At 43.5% G+C, this 20,068-nt stretch overlaps 1 protein-coding gene across 1 annotated transcript in view; it reads left to right on the plus strand.

The window, feature by feature from the left end:
• ADAMTS18 (ADAM metallopeptidase with thrombospondin type 1 motif 18) overlaps positions 1-20,068 on the plus strand; it is a 135,054-nt gene that overhangs the window by 70,926 nt on the left and 44,060 nt on the right. The window contains exons 10-13 of the mRNA XM_041772137.1: positions 58-211; positions 7,490-7,585; positions 12,475-12,623; positions 18,830-19,002. Coding sequence (XP_041628071.1) covers positions 58-211; positions 7,490-7,585; positions 12,475-12,623; positions 18,830-19,002 — 572 coding nt within the window. The remainder of the gene's footprint in view (positions 1-57; positions 212-7,489; positions 7,586-12,474; positions 12,624-18,829; positions 19,003-20,068) is intronic.

Here is a 20,068-nt window from a genome sequence, read left to right on the forward strand (position 1 = left end):
TCCATGGAAAGATCACGGATAAACGTAGGAATTAACAACGATGTGTTTTCACGGCAGCACACCTCAGGCTGGGTGTCTGGTGGATGAGCCCAAGCAAACAGGACAGTATAAATATCCAGACAAACTACCAGGACAGATTTATGATGCTGACACACAGTGCAAGTGGCAATTTGGAGCAAAAGCCAAGTTATGCAGCCTTGGTTTTGTGAAGGTATGTTTGCTTGTGATTTCAAACTTACATTAAGATTCTGCAATGTGTCTGTGTCCCTAACAGAAATATAAACATTTGGTTTGCTAAGGCCAAGGGTTAGAGTCTGGGTTATCTCTAAAATGTCAGTTGTTTGGCATGATAATTAAGTGGCAATTTTACTGTCAATGAATTATCCAGGCTTATCCCCCATAGGCCATGCCTGGTTTAAATACCATCTGACTGCATCCTTGGAAGAAAATCCCTCCTGTGTGGATGAGGATTTCATCACAAGCAGTACATCTGAGTACAGTCACGTTTACCTACTTCTTATCATTCTACCATTGTTGTATTCATATTTCTTTTTAATGTGATACATTGAGAATCATCACCACCTCAAAATATATACATATGCCTTTATGGAATATGAAAACTACTGTTGGCAGCCAACTTCTTTGTGTGTTAAGTCTTCCCTTCAATATTATGAGGAACATGGATGGGAAAAGCAAAAAAGTCCAAGCGATAGAAATGGGAGAAACATCAAACAAATTGGCCAAGAAATCCATCATTGACCATCTCAACATCAATACTGTGGAATCAGTTTCGAGTTTTTCTTCCCTAGTATTCAGAGAGAAAAATGGAAATCCTAGGTATCTAGAAACAGGGAAATGACACAGTTTTATAGCTCTGTTTCCCTGTTCTCTTGCTATTCTTCCTCCTTTCTGTCCCTTGTCTTTTCCTTTCCTTCTTCTGCAACCAGCACCACCACCACTGCCAGCATCGTTGTGGATAGCACTGCCTCTTCCACCACCACCCCCATGTCCAGCAGTTGCCATGCGAGCCTCTGCTCCACATCAGGCACCTTCTTAGAGACTTATTTTACTTTTCCTCAATCTTCACAAAGACCTTTTGAAATGAGAGTTATCATTTTTTACATGGAGTTCAGAGAATGTGTATTCCATTTGCCCAAAGCCTCAAAACTTTTAAACAAAACCTATCAATCACATTGATGTTAAAACTTCCTCCTCTGCAGTTAATATGAGTGTTTCCTAAGCTTCAGTCACTAACCTCAACATCCAGTTCCTGACAACTACCTTCATTCATTGTGCTCTATCTCTGTATTGTGATTCACTTGTTGCTTTTCCAATAAATCGGCTCACTTAAAAATATGTAAGTCCAGGCCTAATAAATAACCACCAAATCACAGGTTTGATTTGGGATCACATATTTTTCTAATGCTCTTTAAATGTATAATTATTAGAAAAGTGTATCCACCCACCATCCACAATTTTTTTGGTGTCTCCTCCATGGTGCATGGACTTCACTTTGGCAAATGCTGGAGTATCATGGATACGCTAATAAATTTACAACTGCTTCTAATTGCCTGTTAAGTTGATGTGTTTGGCAGAAGTCAGTAGACATTCACTTTGTCGACAGTTTGTCCTAATTCTATCTCTTGTTCGCTTCATTCTTAAAGGTTTCACTAGTTTACGCATCCATTAATCAAACATTTATTAAGCACTTACTGTGCAGCAAATGCACAATTGGTAATAAGTTTGATTTTCTTTAGAAACATAAAGGAAATTTTAAGAATTACTCTCATTCCTTCAGGATCAGACATTCAACACACGTTTGAGGGGTGTTGATGGTGTCAGGGCTCACACAGCCATTCTTCAGTGACCGATATTTTTCTGGAACCATACCATATTTTGGAGAGACAGCACCTCAGCGTGATGGTCTTCCTATGGGAGCAGAGCAAAGGGAAGTGGGAATGGTAGACTAGAAGGCTGGATAGAATGAGGCAGGCACAGACGGGAACCTGGGGGACGGGGAGATTTGCTTCACGGAGGGATTTGAGATGACTATGAGGTAGGACAGGGAAGGTAGTGGATTCTGAATGTGAAATTTCCCACCACCAGCCCCCCAGCCAGGGGCAGAAATACCTGCTTATAACGAACCATGGCATGACCTCTGAGACTCCCAGGTAGTTCCTGCCTGGCACTACATGGGAGGAGTTTCCCAAACAAGCAAACCTCCTAATGGCCCTGCTGGTCTGGGCAGTGTGGACCCATCTCAGGGGCACAGATAAAGGATGGTGTTTGTTTTCAGAGTCTTCAGATGTGTCATTGCTTTGCTTTACACACCTGTTCTCCTCACTGTCTATTTTTTTTTTTAACTTTATGCCTCCTGGAAAGGCAGTTTTACATAATAGTTAGAAGAAAAAAAAAGAAGAAGAAAGAAAGAAAGAAAGAAAGAAAGAAAGAAAGAAAGAAAGAAAGAAGAGAAGAGAAGAAAGAAAAGAATGCTCCAGTGTCACTGAAGCCAGTGATGCAATTGTCAGTATCCCCTGGAACTGTTAGAAATGCACATGCTCAGGTCTCATCCAGGTCCTAAAGAAGGAGGTTTCTGGGTAGGGCCTGGCAATCAGTGCTTGAACAGGGGCTCTAGGTGATTCTGATGCCTGCTCAGGGTTGAGAACTACTGAATTAAGCAGTCTTCAGTTTTACACACACACACCACACACACCACCACCACCACCATCACCACCACCACCACCACCAAATTTTGGACTTCGGTAGACCTGGCTTTAAAATCTTATTTCACCACATCCTAGAACCCTGAGCGAATGGCTGAACCTCCCTCAGCTTTTGTGTCCACGTTTCTAAGGTGAGGATAAGCACAACTCTTCCCTGGTAACCGTGAGGATGAATCTCTTGGGATGGCGGCACCCATCAGCGTATTGCCAGAGCGTGCTCCCTGCCCTCCTCCTCCTGCCTCCAGCAGCTACACCCTCGCAGCCTCCTTTCTCCCAGTGACCTCCTTGTCTGAGGCCTGAGGCTGGCCATCCTTCATCCCTGTCTCACCTTCCCTCCTCTCCCAGCCACAGGTTTTCTGTCTTCAGTATGTCAAGCTTGATCTCTCTTCCCTTTCAAAGAGTTCAAGAAAATGAGTTGGTCTCTGATGGGTCCACATTATCTGGACAGATGTGAAGGAGGGTCACGTCCACAGCAATGGGGGAGAACATGCCTTTGGTTACTACACATGTATCCTGCTGCCTGGCAGTACGGGAATTGGTGCTGTCTGCGGAATGCCCCAAGTGCTGGAAGAGACTCTGGCCAGTGCTTCCCATGCATGCTGCTTATTTTACTAAGTTAGCAATGAGCAGCTTGGGCTCTGTACCTCAGCAGCCAGCAGTGACTGTCACATAGCAGAAGCTCTGTAATGCTCATGCTTACAGATGCACCAAGAGGGTTTGAAGCAGAATAGGAATTATGGGGAAGGTATTTGAATTCTAGTGAATATTTTCACGCTCATCACCTCAGAGAACATTTCCTTCGAAAGAAAAGGCATGTCAAATAGAGTAGGATGGGCATGTATTTCTTCTTTGAGAATCTGTAATGCATGCATTGTAATGCATAAAGGACATCAAAGGGTACAAAGATCTAGAAAATAGGTCAGGGAGATGCAATGTACAGCATGGTGACTGTAGATAATGCTATATTGCACATTGGAAAGTTGCTGAGAGAGTAGATCCTAATAGTCCTCATCACAAGAAAAATAATGCAGTAATGCATGGGGACAGATGTTAACTGGATCTATTGTGGTGATCTTTTGTAATACCTACAAACATCGGATCATTATGTTGTACACATGAAACTAATATAGTGCTACCTGTCGGTTATACCTGTTTTTAAAATTATTTTTAAAAATTATTTAAAAATTATTTTAAAAATTTTTTAAATTATTTAAAAAATTATTTTAAAAATTATTTTAAAAAAGAACTTGACATGGAGAGAAAAAAAGTGGAGACCAGAGAGAAACTTCCTGGTATTTAAATTTAAATATAATCAGTAAATTGTACCTACTTTGCAACTTACTAAATTTATTACATCAGGTTTCAGCTTTTACTAACTTCCCCCATGGACTTGTGTCCCAACATAAGTTGATGTTGATGTCCTTGTATTTTCTCAAACCGTCCCTTCTTTCATGTCTACAAGTCTTTGCATATATGCCTCCCAGCCTAGAATGCTGCATGACCACCCATGTGACAAATACGTAATCATCTTCTACTGTCATCAAAGATTCAGCTCAAGTGAGTGTTGCCTCCTATTTTCCCCAAGGAGATTTAAACATTCCTTACCCCCAGGCTCAATCTGCACCCTATAAACTTGTGATACTGTATTATAACTGAGTACGTGTGTGTCTTGTCTCAGTGGATGGCAGATACGTAGCACGTACCTGCCATGTTGGCAGCTAGATACCCAGGACTCATTTACTGAATTTACAGTGGTAACTAAAGCTACCATTTCTTTAGCACTCCCATTTTCATAGGGTGGAGGATTTTGCCTCTGTCCCCTTCTCATCCTTCCTCAAGGGAGCAGAAGGGACTGACTTCTCTGGGAGAAAGAGAGAAGTCAGGGAGTCAGGGATGACTCTAGGATTTCTGGATTGAGCCACCAGAATCACAGAGGTCTCATAACAGGAGCTGGAAGAGTCTGAACAGATTTGAGGGGAACAAATGGGGAATTTAGTCTTGGATGGGTTCAGCGCTTTATAAACTTTGACCTGCAGAGACCATTCACATTTTTAGCACATCCAGTTTCACTTGTAGGGGCATCCTTCAGAATCCCTAGGATGCAGTGGGACAACACGGTTAACAAGTGACAGGACAGAGTCATGCATAATGTTGAGACTCCCCTTAGAAGTTACATCCAGGCAACACGAGACCTTGGAGTCTCTGTGGTCATTTCTTTTTTCCTGAAATTATTACTTAAGTCTAGGGAATTATAGATAAGGAAAAGTTAGTCACATGTGCTGTGGAAAAGGAGGGAAGAGCAAGCAAAAAAAAGTGCAAACTCCCATTTCTGTTTACTTTGAAAGGGAGCTTTCTCAGAGGACTCTCCTGGTCGTCAAAGCATGTAGTTGGCTATAATTACGTTTGACTTATGTACCTCACCACAAAAGAAATAATATGTTCATACAGACTGTCTGATTTCACTCTGGATTCCTGTGTTTTTGTGTTTTGCTTTACTTTCCCGGTCTTCTCCAACTGTCCCTTCCCCTTAGCCCTGTGGCTTGGCATTGGCTGTGGAATCCGTGTCTCCTTTGCTTTGGTCTGCCCCGGGGTCATTTCGGTGGCTGCCACATAGGCTAGGGGTGTGGGTTATGGCTTCCTGCTGGCTGTAAGGAGGAAAACAGTTTAATGCTAAAAGCCTTTCTAACCATGGCTGTGTTTCAATGGTTACCTCTCATTTCTCCATCTTGATGTAGACTATCTTTTTCCACATTAAATTGTTCCCCTCAGGCCCAGGGTAACACATGGAGGAGCACAGAGATGATGAAGCTGATTCACCCGCTGGAAGACTGCCTTATGCTTTCTACTAATGTCAGTGGCAGGTCCACTTCTATGGGAAACATTGACATATTGTGTCTTATGACTTATTTTGAGATTTGAAATGGTTTTGTGTGGCACACGTCTGGGGCCATGGGTGGGTGGGTTTCCAAGGAGTGTACTGAGTATCCTTCCATGCTCTGTTGGGGGTAAAGACTTTATGGTCTACAAGATCAGGCTCACGGCACATATCTCTGGTTTCCCTATGTTTCCTTTTCTTGGTTCCGTGGAAAACTTTTTTTGTGAAATAACCTCCAAGCACGTTCTTGCCATATTTTCTCACCGTGAAATCTACATGAACCGGAATGCTTAGGGAATTGGGTGCCTGGTTAATTGAATTTTCAGGGCTACACCAAGTGACCACAAAAGTTCATTTTGTTTCCTCCCTGGTTGTTAATATTTTCCCCCAAATTATATTCGTTCACACGTCTATCCTAGTAAATAGAATGTGGCAAACAAAATGGAATCATTTTGACATTTCATGATTTTGACATCCTATTAATGACATAATTCTGAATAGCAACTGTAGCTGTTTGAGCTGGAAGGAATCTGGTCCAGTCCCCTTTCTTTAGAGATAGGTAACTGAGGCCCCAGAGAAGTTGAGAGCTTTCCAAGTCCCATTAATGGCAAAACCAGGTCCAGAGCAGTGGTCAAGGACTCTGGCTGGAATCAGGCCAATTTGAGTCCCGCATTTGCCACTTACCAGCTGTGTGACTTGGTGGCATTGAAAGTGTCAATAACTTGCTCAGTCTCGTCATCTAAATTAGTTTATATGGGGAATTAGTTGAGTGTCCACCATTAAATGGTGTTAGTAACAGTATTAGTTTTCTTTCTATGGCTGCTCTAATAACTTTCCACGAACTTGGTGACTTAACACAAATTTATTTTCTTGCAGTTCTGGAGGTAGACATCTGGAATGAGTCTCACTGGGCTGAACTCAAATGTTGGCAGGGTTGTGTCCCTTCTGGATATTCCAGAAGGGAAGACTTTTTTTTCTTTGCCTTCTCCAGCTTCTAGAAGCCTCCAGCATTCCCAGGCTCATGGCCTCTGCCCCCATCTTCAAAGCAGCAACATCCTCCTTAATCCTCCTCAAACTGCCCTCCCTCTGGCTCCCTTACACCCCCCTCTGCCCTGTTGAAGACCCCTCATGATTATCTTGGACCCATCTGGAAAATGAAGAGTTTCCCCATCTCAGGGTCAACTGATTAGCAACCTTAATTACATCTGCAACTTTAATTCTCCTTTGCTATGTAAGTGCATGAAGTCACAGGTGCCAGTGATGTGGATGTGGTCGTTTTGGGTGGGACAGTGTTCTGCCTACCACAGTGTAGCATGAGAGTCCAACCACTTCATGGTCTAGTGTGAGAATTGTCGAAATACTTGAAAGTTACTATAAAGAGGAGGAAGGTGATGATGGTGATCATTGGCCCCGTTTATCCTTGAGAACCAACCTAGAGGCAAGAGCTATGTTTATCACAGTTTGCACAGGTAAGAAAACTGCACATCAGAGACTTCTATAATGTGTCCGTAGGGTGCAGAACCACCTGGAATTCTATGGCAAGGATTGGAGTCAGATGTGCTCAATTCCAGACTTGGCCTCTTCTGCTTCACTGGTGGCAGTGTTGCTGGTGGTTATTACAACCCAGGTCTCTTAGTTTCTATGAGAGAGAACTACGATTACCTCCCTGTCATTACTAAACACGTATGCAGGTAGCATCGAAACTTCCTGCTTATACATTTGCTAGAACATGTTATTACTGGTTACCTTGCAGCTACCAACTTCACTTGCCTCTACTTCCTGGATAATGTCTCATTCCAGCTGCCCCAAAATATAATATTGTGTACCAAAGCTTTGGATATTTTCATTTTTATCGTATCAACACCCTTACTCGCTTCTTCTTACCTTTCAGGACATTTGCAAGTCACTTTGGTGCCATCGAGTGGGCCACAGGTGTGAGACCAAGTTTATGCCTGCAGCAGAAGGGACCGTTTGTGGCTTGAGTATGGTAAACTGCATACTTGTTAGTTTTTAGTGCTGGAAACATGACAATGCATAGAAACAAGCCGTTGTACAAACTATTTGAACTGAGACCTCAGAATGGAATGCCTTGGGCACATACATTTTCTGACTTGTCTTTAAATTAACCTGCATTATTTAGCAGCTATTATAAAAAAAACTCAATGTTAATATAAACCAATTGGCTCAATTGTTTAGAATTTTTTTTCTGCCTTTGGTTTCTATTTTTAGATGAAATATTTCTATTTCAATAAGCTGGAAGGTTTCACTGTATACTGTTCGCCTTTTAAACTTGATTCAGTATAGAAAAGCTTCAGGGAGCAAATGTCCCCTTTGGTAGCAAAGGAAGGACTGTCCTCCCATACAAAGCCCCTGCTGCTCACCTCACAGGACCTGTCACTGAGCCTCTGACAGGGGGAGAGTCCTGTCACTTAGAGGGACTCCTAGCAAAGGGTAAGCCGCATTTCTGTCTAGGTTGTACCAGAAAGCCATTGGCCAGTCAACCCTAAGAACCAGCTCTGATATGGGAGGTTTCTGTGTTTTGAATGAAGAACATTCATATATTAGTTTCTGGGTATTTTTCTCCTTTCCTAGTAGCATCTGGAGGAAGAGGTGCACTTGAGGCAGCAATAAATGACCCAGATTGGGGACATTCCTTTGAGAGATCATGATCGAGGAGCTGTGAGAGAGGGGAGCATGGAGATGCTCCAGGTTCTTTGATCTCTGCTTTTGGCTCTCTCGAGGCGGCACGAGCCTGCGTAGAAGCCTCGGTCATTTCAAATGAATTCAATTGCACAATAATTTATCAACTGCTGGGTATCAGAGACAAGAGGCTCTGGGGATATGAAGATGAATAAAATTCAGTTTTATCTCTTCAAGAACTCACAGTCTAGTGGGGAAACCTGTGCAGAAGCCAGTAACTCTGTCTTTCTTTGTAAACAGATCTTGAATCCCTCGTTGCTGTCAATGCTTGGAATTAGGTGTGCACTTAGGATGAAGTACAGGGATCCCTGGGTGGCTCAGGGGTTGAGCGTCTGGCTTTGGCTCAGGGCATGATCCCGGGATCCTGGGATTGAGTCCCACATCAGGATCCCCGCAGGGAGCCTGCTTCTCCCTCTTCCTATGTCTCTGCCTTTCTCTCTGTGTCTCTCATGAATAAATAAATATAATCTTTAAAAAATAAAAATAAAATAAAGTCCAGTGAGTGGGGACCCCAAAATGGATGTTCCTCAGCTGGGTGGGAGAGAGATTTTCAATGAGAGATTAATGACACAGGCAAAGATACAGGCCCACAAAAATTAGCAAGTGTCCAGAAAACACTTTCTAATATTTGTGGAGTCATTTATTCAACGTGTTTTAAAAGATTTGCATTTGTAACTCTTTGATACTAAAGAAAAAAACCATTTTTTAAAAATTGAGGTGTTAATGTGCAACTTTCCATCAGCGGTCCCTGTCTTAGGAAATTCCAATAAAGTCTCTCCTTGAAAATGTGCATGGAATGTTTTAGGTGTGATGAAGTGAAAGAGTGAAATAATTAATTGAACATGTAAGTACTGCTCAAGGCATCTTATTTATTTTATTTTTAAAATTTTTAAAAAGATGTTATTGGTCTATTAGAGGGGGAGAGAAAGAGCACCAGGGTGGGGGGAAGGGCAGAAGGAAAGGGAGAAACAGACTCCCCAGTGATCTGGGAGCCCAGAGTAGCTTGATCTCAGGACCCTGAGCTGAAGGCAGACGCTCAACTCACTGAGCCACCCAGGTCCCCCATCATTTTTTATTTTTAAAACATCAAAATTCAGGACTTACAACTCAAGGGTTAGTGACCATGGGGAAACCTGTGCAGAAGCCAGATCTTTTCATTATGAAAGCAGCAGCATTAAACGTAAGAGAGATGTACAAGAAAAGATTGCTCTAATAAGCAAGGAAAGTAAGTGCCAAATGGCATAGGGCTAACGTTTGTCTTACATTACATATGCCAGGGGGGTAGTTCCACGGGGATGAAAATGCCCCTGGATTAGACTTTAGTTACCGTAACCTGAGACAAATCAGGCCAGGAGTTAGAAAACAGATGTCCTAACGCCCCTCCTGCACCTCATTATTTTAAAAGACCAGACTGCAGTTCTAAATACTGGGGGAGCGCCCCTTGACCGAATGATAGAAGCCCCCCTGCTCAGCAGAAAGCCCTAAGAAGAGTGTCACCCATCATCACCCCAGTGTGATTGTTAGTGCCCCCATATGCACAGCTCTCCGACTCTTCCTCCGCTAGGGCATGGGACTGGTTCTCCCCTGGACTGGAAACGCCGTGAGGCCAGGGCCACGTCTCACGCTTTCATCTCAAGGGTCCTACAGAGCAGCAGCTACTCCATGTTTGTTCATTTGTCCCCTTGTAACTGGGCGCTCACTGAGTCCTTCCCGTCTCTCTCGTGGCCTTGGCCATTCGGTGATATTCGTGCCATGAATGCTCAGTAAACACGTGAGGTTGTGAAAGCCACATAGTTTTATCGAGTTACACATGTGAGGAAAGAAAGGCTTGTGCTCGCTGTCTGTCTGTTGTAAAAGCTGTCTGCCTGGTTACAGCCATTCAATTTGAAATGAAAAGTATATATATATATATATATATATATGAATAGATCCAGCTTTATATGCAGAATTTTATTAATGTGGATTATGCATGTGTGTATTCACATATATGTGTGTATATAGGATATGTATATTATGAACGAGGTCTACATGACTTAGCATAACTTCACACTTTCCTAAAAGCCTCTGCAATTAGAGTCAAAGAGGGATGTATGTGTGTATGTATGTGTGTGTATTCACGTATTTATTTCTGATTTCTATACTGAATGAAAAAGCCAGAGGAGACCATCTGTTAGCAACCTAAGCCAATACTAGGATGAATCCTGAAAGAAAAGAAAGTTAAATTAATTGAAGGTTGGAAACAGATTTAAAAACCTTATTTCGGGATCCCTGGGTGGCGCAGCGGTTTGGCGCCTGCCTTTGGCCCAGGGCGCGATCCTGGAGACCCGGGATCGAATCCCACGTCGGGCTCCCGGTGCATGGAGCCTGCTTCTCCCTCCGCCTGTGTCTCTGCCTCTCTCTCTCTCTCTCTCTCTGTGACTATCATAAATAAAAAAATAAAAAATAAAAAATAAAAAAATAAAAACCTTATTTCTAAAAAAAAAGAAAAAAAAGAAAGAAGAGATAGAAAAGAAAGGAAGGAAGGAAGGAAGGAAGGAAGGAAAAAGAAAGAAAGAAAAAGAAAGAAAGAAAGAAAGAAAGAAAGAAAGAAAAGAAAAAAAAGAAAGAAGGAAGGAAATTAGGTTTAAGATATATCAGTGGGCCATTTGCCTGTGAGGCGAGAAGTTTACGTATCCTGTTCAGAAGCTTTGGTTACTGAGTTTAAATGGAGCCCCAGCTAGTTGTGCGGCTGCTTGGGTAGCTGTGTTAGTATTTCTTTGCTAAATTTCTCATCCAGAAAATAGTTATTAACTCCTTAGCGCTTTGGGAGGCTTATGTTAGAAAGTGCATGGGAAGCCCTCCCTCCCTCCCTGCCTGCACCATTTCTGGCACCTGGAAGCGACTTCATAAAGCGTAGCCTCTGTTGGTGTTGGCTGTTGTTATTTTGTCTCCGCCACTGAGCTCAGCCGGGAGAGTCCTGGGGATTCCTGGTCCGGAAGATTCGGATTCCTGCTCGTGGTGGACAAAATCCTTTAACGACCAACTGCTTTCCCCCTAAAGTGCTCAACGGTGTTCTATGAGTTCATGCAAACTCTGAGACGCCAATTAAGCCAGGGAAAAGAGAGATGAAAAACACAGGGAGGAATCGGTGCACGGCAAGAACTGGAAGAGAGGAAGCAATGCCTTGACCTGGGCAAAGTGCAGCAGAAACAATAAGCAGCCAAGGAGCCAAACGTATCACAGGGGAAAGGCGAAGGCTTGGAAGTCCAGCGTCGTCCCCCGATTCCGTAACCGAAGCCCCACTCCTGGGCAGAACCTGGCAGGGTGCAAAGCCCAGCCCGTTGCATCCCATTGCGGAGGCTCTTAGGAGAGTGTGCAGTCCACCAGGTCATGCAGAACTCGCTCATAATAAAGCTCCGCAGGAATAAAACCACTGGCGGGGCGAAGGCGAGCCCCAGGGACAGAGACGGCCGCAGAGCCCGGGACGTATCGCAAAGGAGACAAACGGAGGTTGGCGCAGCCCGGCTTGGTGGGCGCCTTGGCAGAGGAAAGGCCCGGGCTCGTTCACAGGAGCTCGGAGGGCTCCAGGTCACCAGAGGCCTGGGGTTAGGAACGTTTCCTGCAGACCAAAGGTCAAAGGGCGCCGTCTGCAAGCACAGTTCACGGGCGGGAGCTGTTGGGTTTGGCGAGAAGCTCCGCAGGGGCGCAGGGCCAGTTGGGACGAGCCGGAGTGTCCCCACGACTGCAGCGGGTTTAGGAGGAGGTCGGCAGCCTGACCACTTCTGGGGCCGTACCTCGTGAGACGGCTGGTCCTCCTGAAGCCAATGGGCGACCCAGGCTGTCCTTGAAGGGCTTCGCTCGTGGGGCTCGGGGAGGCTCAGGTGCCGGCGGCCCGCACGGGCGCCCTGGGCCTGGGGTGGATGTTCTCTGAGCCTTTGGCCTCGGCAGCTCGCGAAGCGCACGGGCCGTGCCTGTGGGTGACACACGGCCCTTCCCTGGGTGCCAGCTCTTCGCCCCGCTCGCAGGAAACGCGGGGGGCCCGGGCCGGGAGGCGCGGCGGGCGGGGGGTCACGAGGGGTCACGCGGCCCCCCACTGGCCCACATACCTGTGTTCGCTGTCGATGGGCAGGTGTCTGCGTCTCCTCGCCTTCCCCGGGTGGACTCTGACGGGAAACATGTCGCATGTTCTTTCCACAGTGGTGTCGGCAAGGCCAGTGTGTGAAGTTCGGGGAGCTCGGCCCCCGGCCTGTCCACGGCCAGTGGTCCCCCTGGGCCAAGTGGTCCGAGTGTTCGCGGACGTGCGGCGGCGGCGTCAAGTTCCAGGAGAGACACTGCAATAACCCCAAGTAAGGCCCCGCCACCCCGCCACCCCGCCACCCAGTTTTTAACTGCACTTTCTTTCCCTCCAGAAAGGAACCTGGGCTTTACTGTTGGCTATAAAGGCTGCATGCCCTGGGGTGCGGGGGGTGCAGGGGTTTGGTGGTCAGAAACCTAAAAGCCACAAAGGAGTTAGTTGCTCTGAGTGTGAGTACAGTGATCAGGGACTCCAGGGCTAGTCTGAGCTGCTTTCTCAGCCTCAACTAGAGCCACCCAGTCACACAATCAGATGCCTGTGCTGTAGAGCAGAGGAGCTAGGCCAGTGGAATGTGTGTGTGTGTGTGTGTGTGTGTGTGTGTGTGTGTGTGTCTGCGCGCGCGCGCGCGCGCGTGCGTGTGTGTGTCAAACTGATGAACTGGAGAAAGTATGCTAATTTTTGCCTTGCAGGAATGTACATCAACACGTGTTGACAGATCTGCCTGACTTTTCAAGAGAAACCAGAAATCCAAAAAAACATGTGGGAAATTTCCCAACGGTTAAGACATTGACCGCAAATTCAATTTTCTTTGAACAGAACACAGTGAGGACTAATGACAATGTCTACAGATTGAGATTGGCCTGTGGTCACCTGCAGGCACCCTCTGGCCCGGGGTAGCCCGGGGTTCTGAACCGCCGTCTGTGTTCTTTGAAAACGAAGATGGTTTTATGTTCCTTTTATCTGCTCTAATTCCCACGTGCAACATGCATGAGAGGTACACTTCCTGACGGGCACAGTGATGGAGAGAGAGGCCAGGTTAGAGAGAGAGAGACAGAGAGATTGGACTACAAAATCCTGGGTCTGCTGCCTATTAGCTGTGTGACTTTGGGAAGTTCACTTGAACTCTGAATTTGGTTTATGTGTGTAACAGATATAATAATGTCTCCTGTAGATTTGGGGGGATTAGAAGTGGGAGGAGAGAGAGAGAGAGAGAGAGAGAGAGAGAGAGAGAGAGAGGCGCCTTACTGATGAAGCTGGACTTTGGAGAATGTGGTAGAGAGAGAAGAATGAGATGGGTCCTTGGAAAATAGGGATTTCACTTTACAGCACTGCTTGAGTGGTGGCGTGATGTGAGGGTCAAAAACATAGGCTCCCAATCCTGGAACCCTAGGTGTGCCTCCTGGCCCTGGCTCTCTCCAGCTATGTGGCCACAGACAACTTTCTCTCCCTTCCCTAGATGCCTCAGTGGTAAAAATGGGATGAGAAGAGTGCCTGTGTCAACTGAGTTAATATTTACAAAGCGCCTGGCGTGTTATAAGCATCCCATAAATGTTTGGTAGGTTGTGAATTAAAATAAATAACAAAACTGGAGCAGATGGAAAATTTTAAAAAGACATGGCATTTCATCTGAGTCAGCAGCCTGAGCTGGATCAAGAGGCCAGTTTGTTCCAAAATAGAAGAGGGTCAGAAGATACTTTAACCATGGTTTCCTAGATGCTCTTTGGGATATCAGGCTAATTGCATTTTTCATCTTTGGCACTATTGACATTTGAGACTGGAAATTTTTATTATGGGGTTTTCACAGTACATGGCAGGATGTTTAGCAGCAGCCCTGGCCTCTCCCCACTAGATGCCAGTAGGATGACGCTCTCTCCCTGACAGCCGTGTGATAGATAACCAAAAATGTCCCCTGGGACTATCAAATGTCCTGTAGAGGGTAAAGCCATCCCCAGTTGAAACTCATTGGTTTATTCAGATCCTATAACTAGGTGTGATGGTAGACAAGCTTGTGATGCATTTCCAGCTTATACCAGATTATTAAAACCACCCTCCTCATACTTTGCATGTAGCCCATATCTTGGATAGAATTCTTAAAATCATTATATTACTTTTCATTTTTTCAGCCTATTTTGTGGGTCTGGTTTTCATACATCACAACATTTTACAGCTCAGTATTTTCCCAAGAAAGAAATAGATTACCTAATTTAATAGCTCTGCTGGTAAAGTGTGTGAATGGCACCCCTGAGATTTAAATTAAAACCTCTCATATCTGTGGGATTGAGAACTCTCATTATAATAGGGCATTGTTCATGGAAATATCATATTGTAATTTTAGAAATGCCTAATAAAAGAATCACTAATGTAGTTCCATTTGGTGCTGTTTTATCATTTTCAACAAGATTAAGGCTCCTCGGGATACTGTTTACTTTAATTATGCATCACAAATAAAACAAGTACATGAGCAGCTGTCCTAAGGCAATTGAATTAGTTGTTCTCTGTTCTTATTTCACTTTGTTGTAGTAAAACTGGGTTTTTTTTTTCCCCCACTCCATTTTAAATTACTGATTCCTTTTTTTGCTTCAGTTTAAACATCGGGTCTGTTCACATCACTCCACCTAACCAGTTTCATTTTCTCATGTGAGAAGCAGTAGGAGCTTTGATTTCACATAATGATGATTTTCCCAGAACATATTTTGTTTCATAAAAATGAACTATTCCTGGCTGATTTGTAGACTCCTCCAACTTTTCAGCTTCAAAATTGTTTAAAGGTTATCTGGTTGTGGAATAACCGGTACCACACACATGTGGCCCTTATTTTTCCCCATGTCTAGGGTGGACATTTTTGTTAATTTTTAGTGAAAGCATGCGTGCAAGTCGGGGTGGGGGCAGGTGGAGAGGGAGAGAATCTCAAGCAGGCTCTGTGCTCAGCATGGAGCCCAGTGCAGGGCCTGATCTCTCACAACCCTGAGGTCATGACCTGAACCAAAACCAAGAGTTGGACACTTTACCAACTGAGCCCAACCAGACGCCCCTGAGGTACAGATTTTTTAATGGATTAGAAGCTCTGTTTTCTACTGAGCTGTACTGTGCTTCAGGAACCTCATAACATTTTCCCAGGCCTTTGCTCCCAATCTACCTAGAACAGATGCATGAGTTGCAACCTGTTCTTTAATCCAGTTACTTGACAAATGAGTAACCAGGGGAGGCGGAGGGTCCCAGACTGGCAATCTTTGCCCGGGTCACCAAGCTGGTAGTAGTAGAGTCAGACCAAGAGCCCACAGTTTTAATCCTCTGACATTCTTTCCGGTTCCCTGGCTATTCAATTATTACACTCTAAAAGAGCCTAGTGGAATTTCTGTAAAGTCTGTTCAAAAAAATTAATCGCAAAAATTGAGGTAGCGAATATCAAACATGCAAAGGCATTCTAGAACTTTCCTAAAATGCAGGTCAATTTGAGAAAAAAATAATATGCCACTACAGTCATAGCTCTGGAATGATAATTGAATCAAATCTCTGGCCCATTCTTCCCAGTAATTTCCAGGCTCAGTTGATTATCAAAATCACCAAGTGAAAAAAAAAAATCACCAAGTGTTCTTTAAAAAAACACTGATTTTTCTCTGTCTTCCTATCATATATTCATATTGTGAAAGTCTGGAGGGACCCAGGAGTGAGTGATCTGTCTGTGTGGGTGTGTATCTTTTTTTAACAGAGCTCCTCCACTGATTCTATTGATTAGTCAGCCAATAGTATAACTATTTGTAGCCAGGACATGATAAATTTTGCAGAAGTAAAAATGAACATACTTTATAATGGTCTAATAGAAGGAAAAAATCATGTTCCCAGACATTTGTTTTCTGACTGTTCATATTTTGGTTTTTAATCTTATTACACCAAGTAATATCATGGTAGGATTTTCTGTTAGTTTATCCTAACACTCCTGTTTACAGCTGCAGAAAAATGTACCTGCATTTGGAGCATTTGATGAAAAAGTACAAATTCTTGCCAGTTGTTAAAGCAGAAAACATTTTAAAATAGTTATGATTGATTTGTGCTAACTCTGCCCTAGACTCAGCCCTAAATTCTTTTTTTTTAGCATTGTATCCCATTTATTTTTACAACCTTTTTTACCATTTTATTTAAATTTTTTCATGATGGTAAGTGTAGTCTTTAATCCCCACCCTCTATTCCCCCAACCCCCCAAAACATCTCCCCCCTGGTGACCATCAGTTTGTTCTCTAGAGTTAAGAGTCTTTCTTGGTTTGTCTCTCTCTCTTTCCCCCTATGATCATTTGTTTTGTTTCTTAAATTCCACATGTGAGTGAGATCACACGGTATTTTTTTTCTCTGACTTACTCATTTGCTTAGCATAATACTCTCTAGCTCCATCCATGTCGTTGCAAATGGCAAGATTTCATTCTTTTTTTATGGCCGAGTAATATTCTATGGTGTATACATACCACCTCTTCTTTACCCATTCATCTACCAATGGCAACTTGGGCTGCTTCTGTACTTTATCAGCCCTAAATTTTTTTACAACACTTATCTCAGTTAACCATCCCAGCTGCCCCCATTTTACAGATCAGGAGGTGGAATGAAATTGCCTAAAGGTAAGCTGGGAAGAGGCAGAGAATATTTCAATCTAGATCTGCCTCATTATAAAAGACCAACTCCCTAACCGTTGTGCATGACTGTCTTCTCTTCAGCACCCGGCCCCTGCTCCCTAACTCAACTAAATGCAGGCAGAGTGAGTCGGGTAGGGATCCTGGGGGAGTCAAAGGCGGGGGGCTTAGCTGTGCACTGTCTCTTGCTGGCTCTGTGATATTCATTCATGAATATCGCAAATTTCATGAGCCTCCTTCATTTCATTCGCCTCATCTACAAACTGAAGGGGTGCTATTGAAGTTTCAAGATCTTTTTCCATGTTATGGTTTCTGAGTTGAAGAAGTAACATGTGGTCCTTGCTTTATTGAATCTAAGTTGTCTAAATGAAGGTTATTTGTAAACTCTCAGATGGAATGTCTTAAACTAAGAAAGTTTTAACTATGCCTTGTGAAGGTGACCAGGAATAGTAAGGCTATCAGATGGCACTTTAAGGTTTTTCTAAGTGCTTTTAAGATAATGATTTAAGAAGTCTTCAGGGATTTGATCTCGCACAATGGCTGCTGAATGTTTAAGTAGTTGCTCCAAAGTGTTTTGAAATACCAAAAAAATCTCTTTCTGGCAGCATGACACTTCCCGTTTCTGTTGAATCCATCTTAGCATGCAGTTGCACGAGGATTTGATAAAATATGCTGAAGCAAATCCAGGGGTGTTTTATAGCATTCTTGTGCTTCCTAAAGAGACAAGGAATTTTAATCACATAAATTTATTAACCTTGAGCGTTCTTTCATGTTACATGTTTGCATTGAGCTTTTGTATGAGATGATCCATAGTTGGGTTTTAACCTTTGGAGAAAAATACAAAAAGTGGGAATGAGAAAGAAAACAATTGCTCTGTGCCTGGAAGAAGCCGGATAAGCTGTTATTGGTAATTTTCAGTTTGGTTTATGCTCCTTTTTTTTTCTTATATTGCTTTCTGGTTTTTGCAGTCTACCTACCAAGAGCTTAAAGAGCCTGCCATTAGATCATAATTATTTATGTTCTAATGGGATTCCCTACTCTGGAAATCCATTTCCCATTGTGCTTGGCAGGAGAGGAGTAGGCCACCTACAACGTTAAAGAGTGATTATGCAGATGAAAACAGGGGAATTTTTGTTCACAGTTTAGGATCACCTAGAATAAAACATACACTAGTCAGACAATAATCAGAACATCAGCTCAGTGACTGACACAGCTGAGTTGGAGAACATGGCAAATGAGGCTTTCTGCCTTTTCTTTTCAGTGTCCTGATCTTCTCCACAGCATCAGGTGGGTAGCCTGCTGTAGGAAGCTGGGTGTGTTTAGAAATGGGGGGAAAGCTGGGGAATAGGTTGGGTCCACATTTGAAGAGCTTTGATGCCAGTGTGAGCGTGTGTGTGTGTGTGTGGGGGGTGTTCATGTGTGTAGCACACAGACACACATGTGCGTTAGAACATTCAGGTGCATTTACCAATTTCCCTAATACAGGGATGAGGGCCAAGAATATGGTTTCATCATTCTTTAAAGAAATTGCCAGAATATAAAACTGGGATTAGAGATGACAAGTTAAGTTTTACCTAATATGGCATTTCCAGTTGCTGAACGGTGGTAGTGCCTACCCAAGGACCTTGTTGAGAAAAGAAAGAAAGAACAAGCCCCTGGTTGATGGGTCATGCCTGCCATGGATACGAGGAGGGTCGTGGCATGTTGTATACCACATTATTTCCATCTTGTGATAGGCTGTATACACTGCATACTTTGTGACAATATTCATCGTGATTGTTGCTCCTCGTATTACTGCTTGTCACTAATCATGAGCCCTTTGTTTGCTGGCACTAAAGTTCTTTAATTTTATTTTCAGGCCTCAATATGGTGGCAAGTTCTGTCCAGGTTCTAGCCGTATATATCAGCTGTGCAATGTTAACCCTTGTAATGAAAATAGCTTGGATTTCCGAGCCCAGCAGTGTGCAGAATATAACAGCAAACCTTTCCGCGGATGGTTCTACCAGTGGAAGCCCTATACAAAAGTGGAAGGTAATTTGGTCTCTATAAGCCTCCAACAAATATGAGTCTATGTGCCCAGTAATGGGAACAAACACACAGGAGAAAATGCTGCCTACATAAAAGAATTTAGATGTTGACGTCATCCCCTAGACCTGTCCTTCCCCAGTTTTTCATTCACATCCATAGATTTTGTTTACTTTTCCATACTTTTTTTGTCCACAGGACACCCCTTGCCCCCCACATCTGCCAAAGGGTTCATGTGTTTGGAATGTACTTATGTTTCCAAACTTACCTTTGACATTTCAGCAATTAAGTCTCCAAGGGATGTTAATTGAAATTGGTATGCATTGTCCAGACCAAGAACTCGTGAAACCATATATGCCCCATAGAGACGCCATATTCAGCAATTGACATGTTAGATGATTGCGCACATGGGAAGGCCTATTTGCAGGGTATTACACACACACAGAGCCATGTATTTCAAAATGTCTCTATACTGGCTTCTTAGTACTTACTATTACTTAAAGTTATAGCTTGTATTTTACTTTTTAAATTGAATTGTGACCTTACTGAAGTCTCAAAACATTTATTTTACTTACAATGTACAAATTTAATTCACTTTCTATTACCTCCTCAGACTAAGCTGTCACTGGTGGGGTTGTTTGCCTTCTATTATTTCCATTCCCTTGCTTAATCAAAACACAGCCATCCTCCCTTGGGAAAGGGTAGCTCTGAACCCCAAGGGCACACATGTAGAATGGGAAGACACTGAATTTAGTGACAGTTCATGGAAATAAGACTGAGGGGCTGTAGCTGTGCAAAAGCTCCAAATGAACCTGTGTTATCAGTTACCATAGAGAAGTTACCAGAGTTAGAGACAACACACAACAAGTAACAAGGGATAGTGCTTTGCTCAGTCATTCATTGCAGGAGCACTGTATGGCTCTGGGTCATGACTTGTCCAAAACCACAGAGGGAGACAGGCATAGAAATTCTGCAATCTATGTCTTAGGAAGAAGCAATGAGCAATCAATCTATAAATGTCTACTTATATGTGTTTCTTTGTGTGTGTGTGTGTGTGTGTTTCTTTTTTTAC

The sequence above is a fragment of the Vulpes lagopus genome, chromosome 10 (assembly GCF_018345385.1).
Source record: "Vulpes lagopus strain Blue_001 chromosome 10, ASM1834538v1, whole genome shotgun sequence".
Lineage (NCBI taxonomy): Eukaryota > Metazoa > Chordata > Mammalia > Carnivora > Canidae > Vulpes > Vulpes lagopus.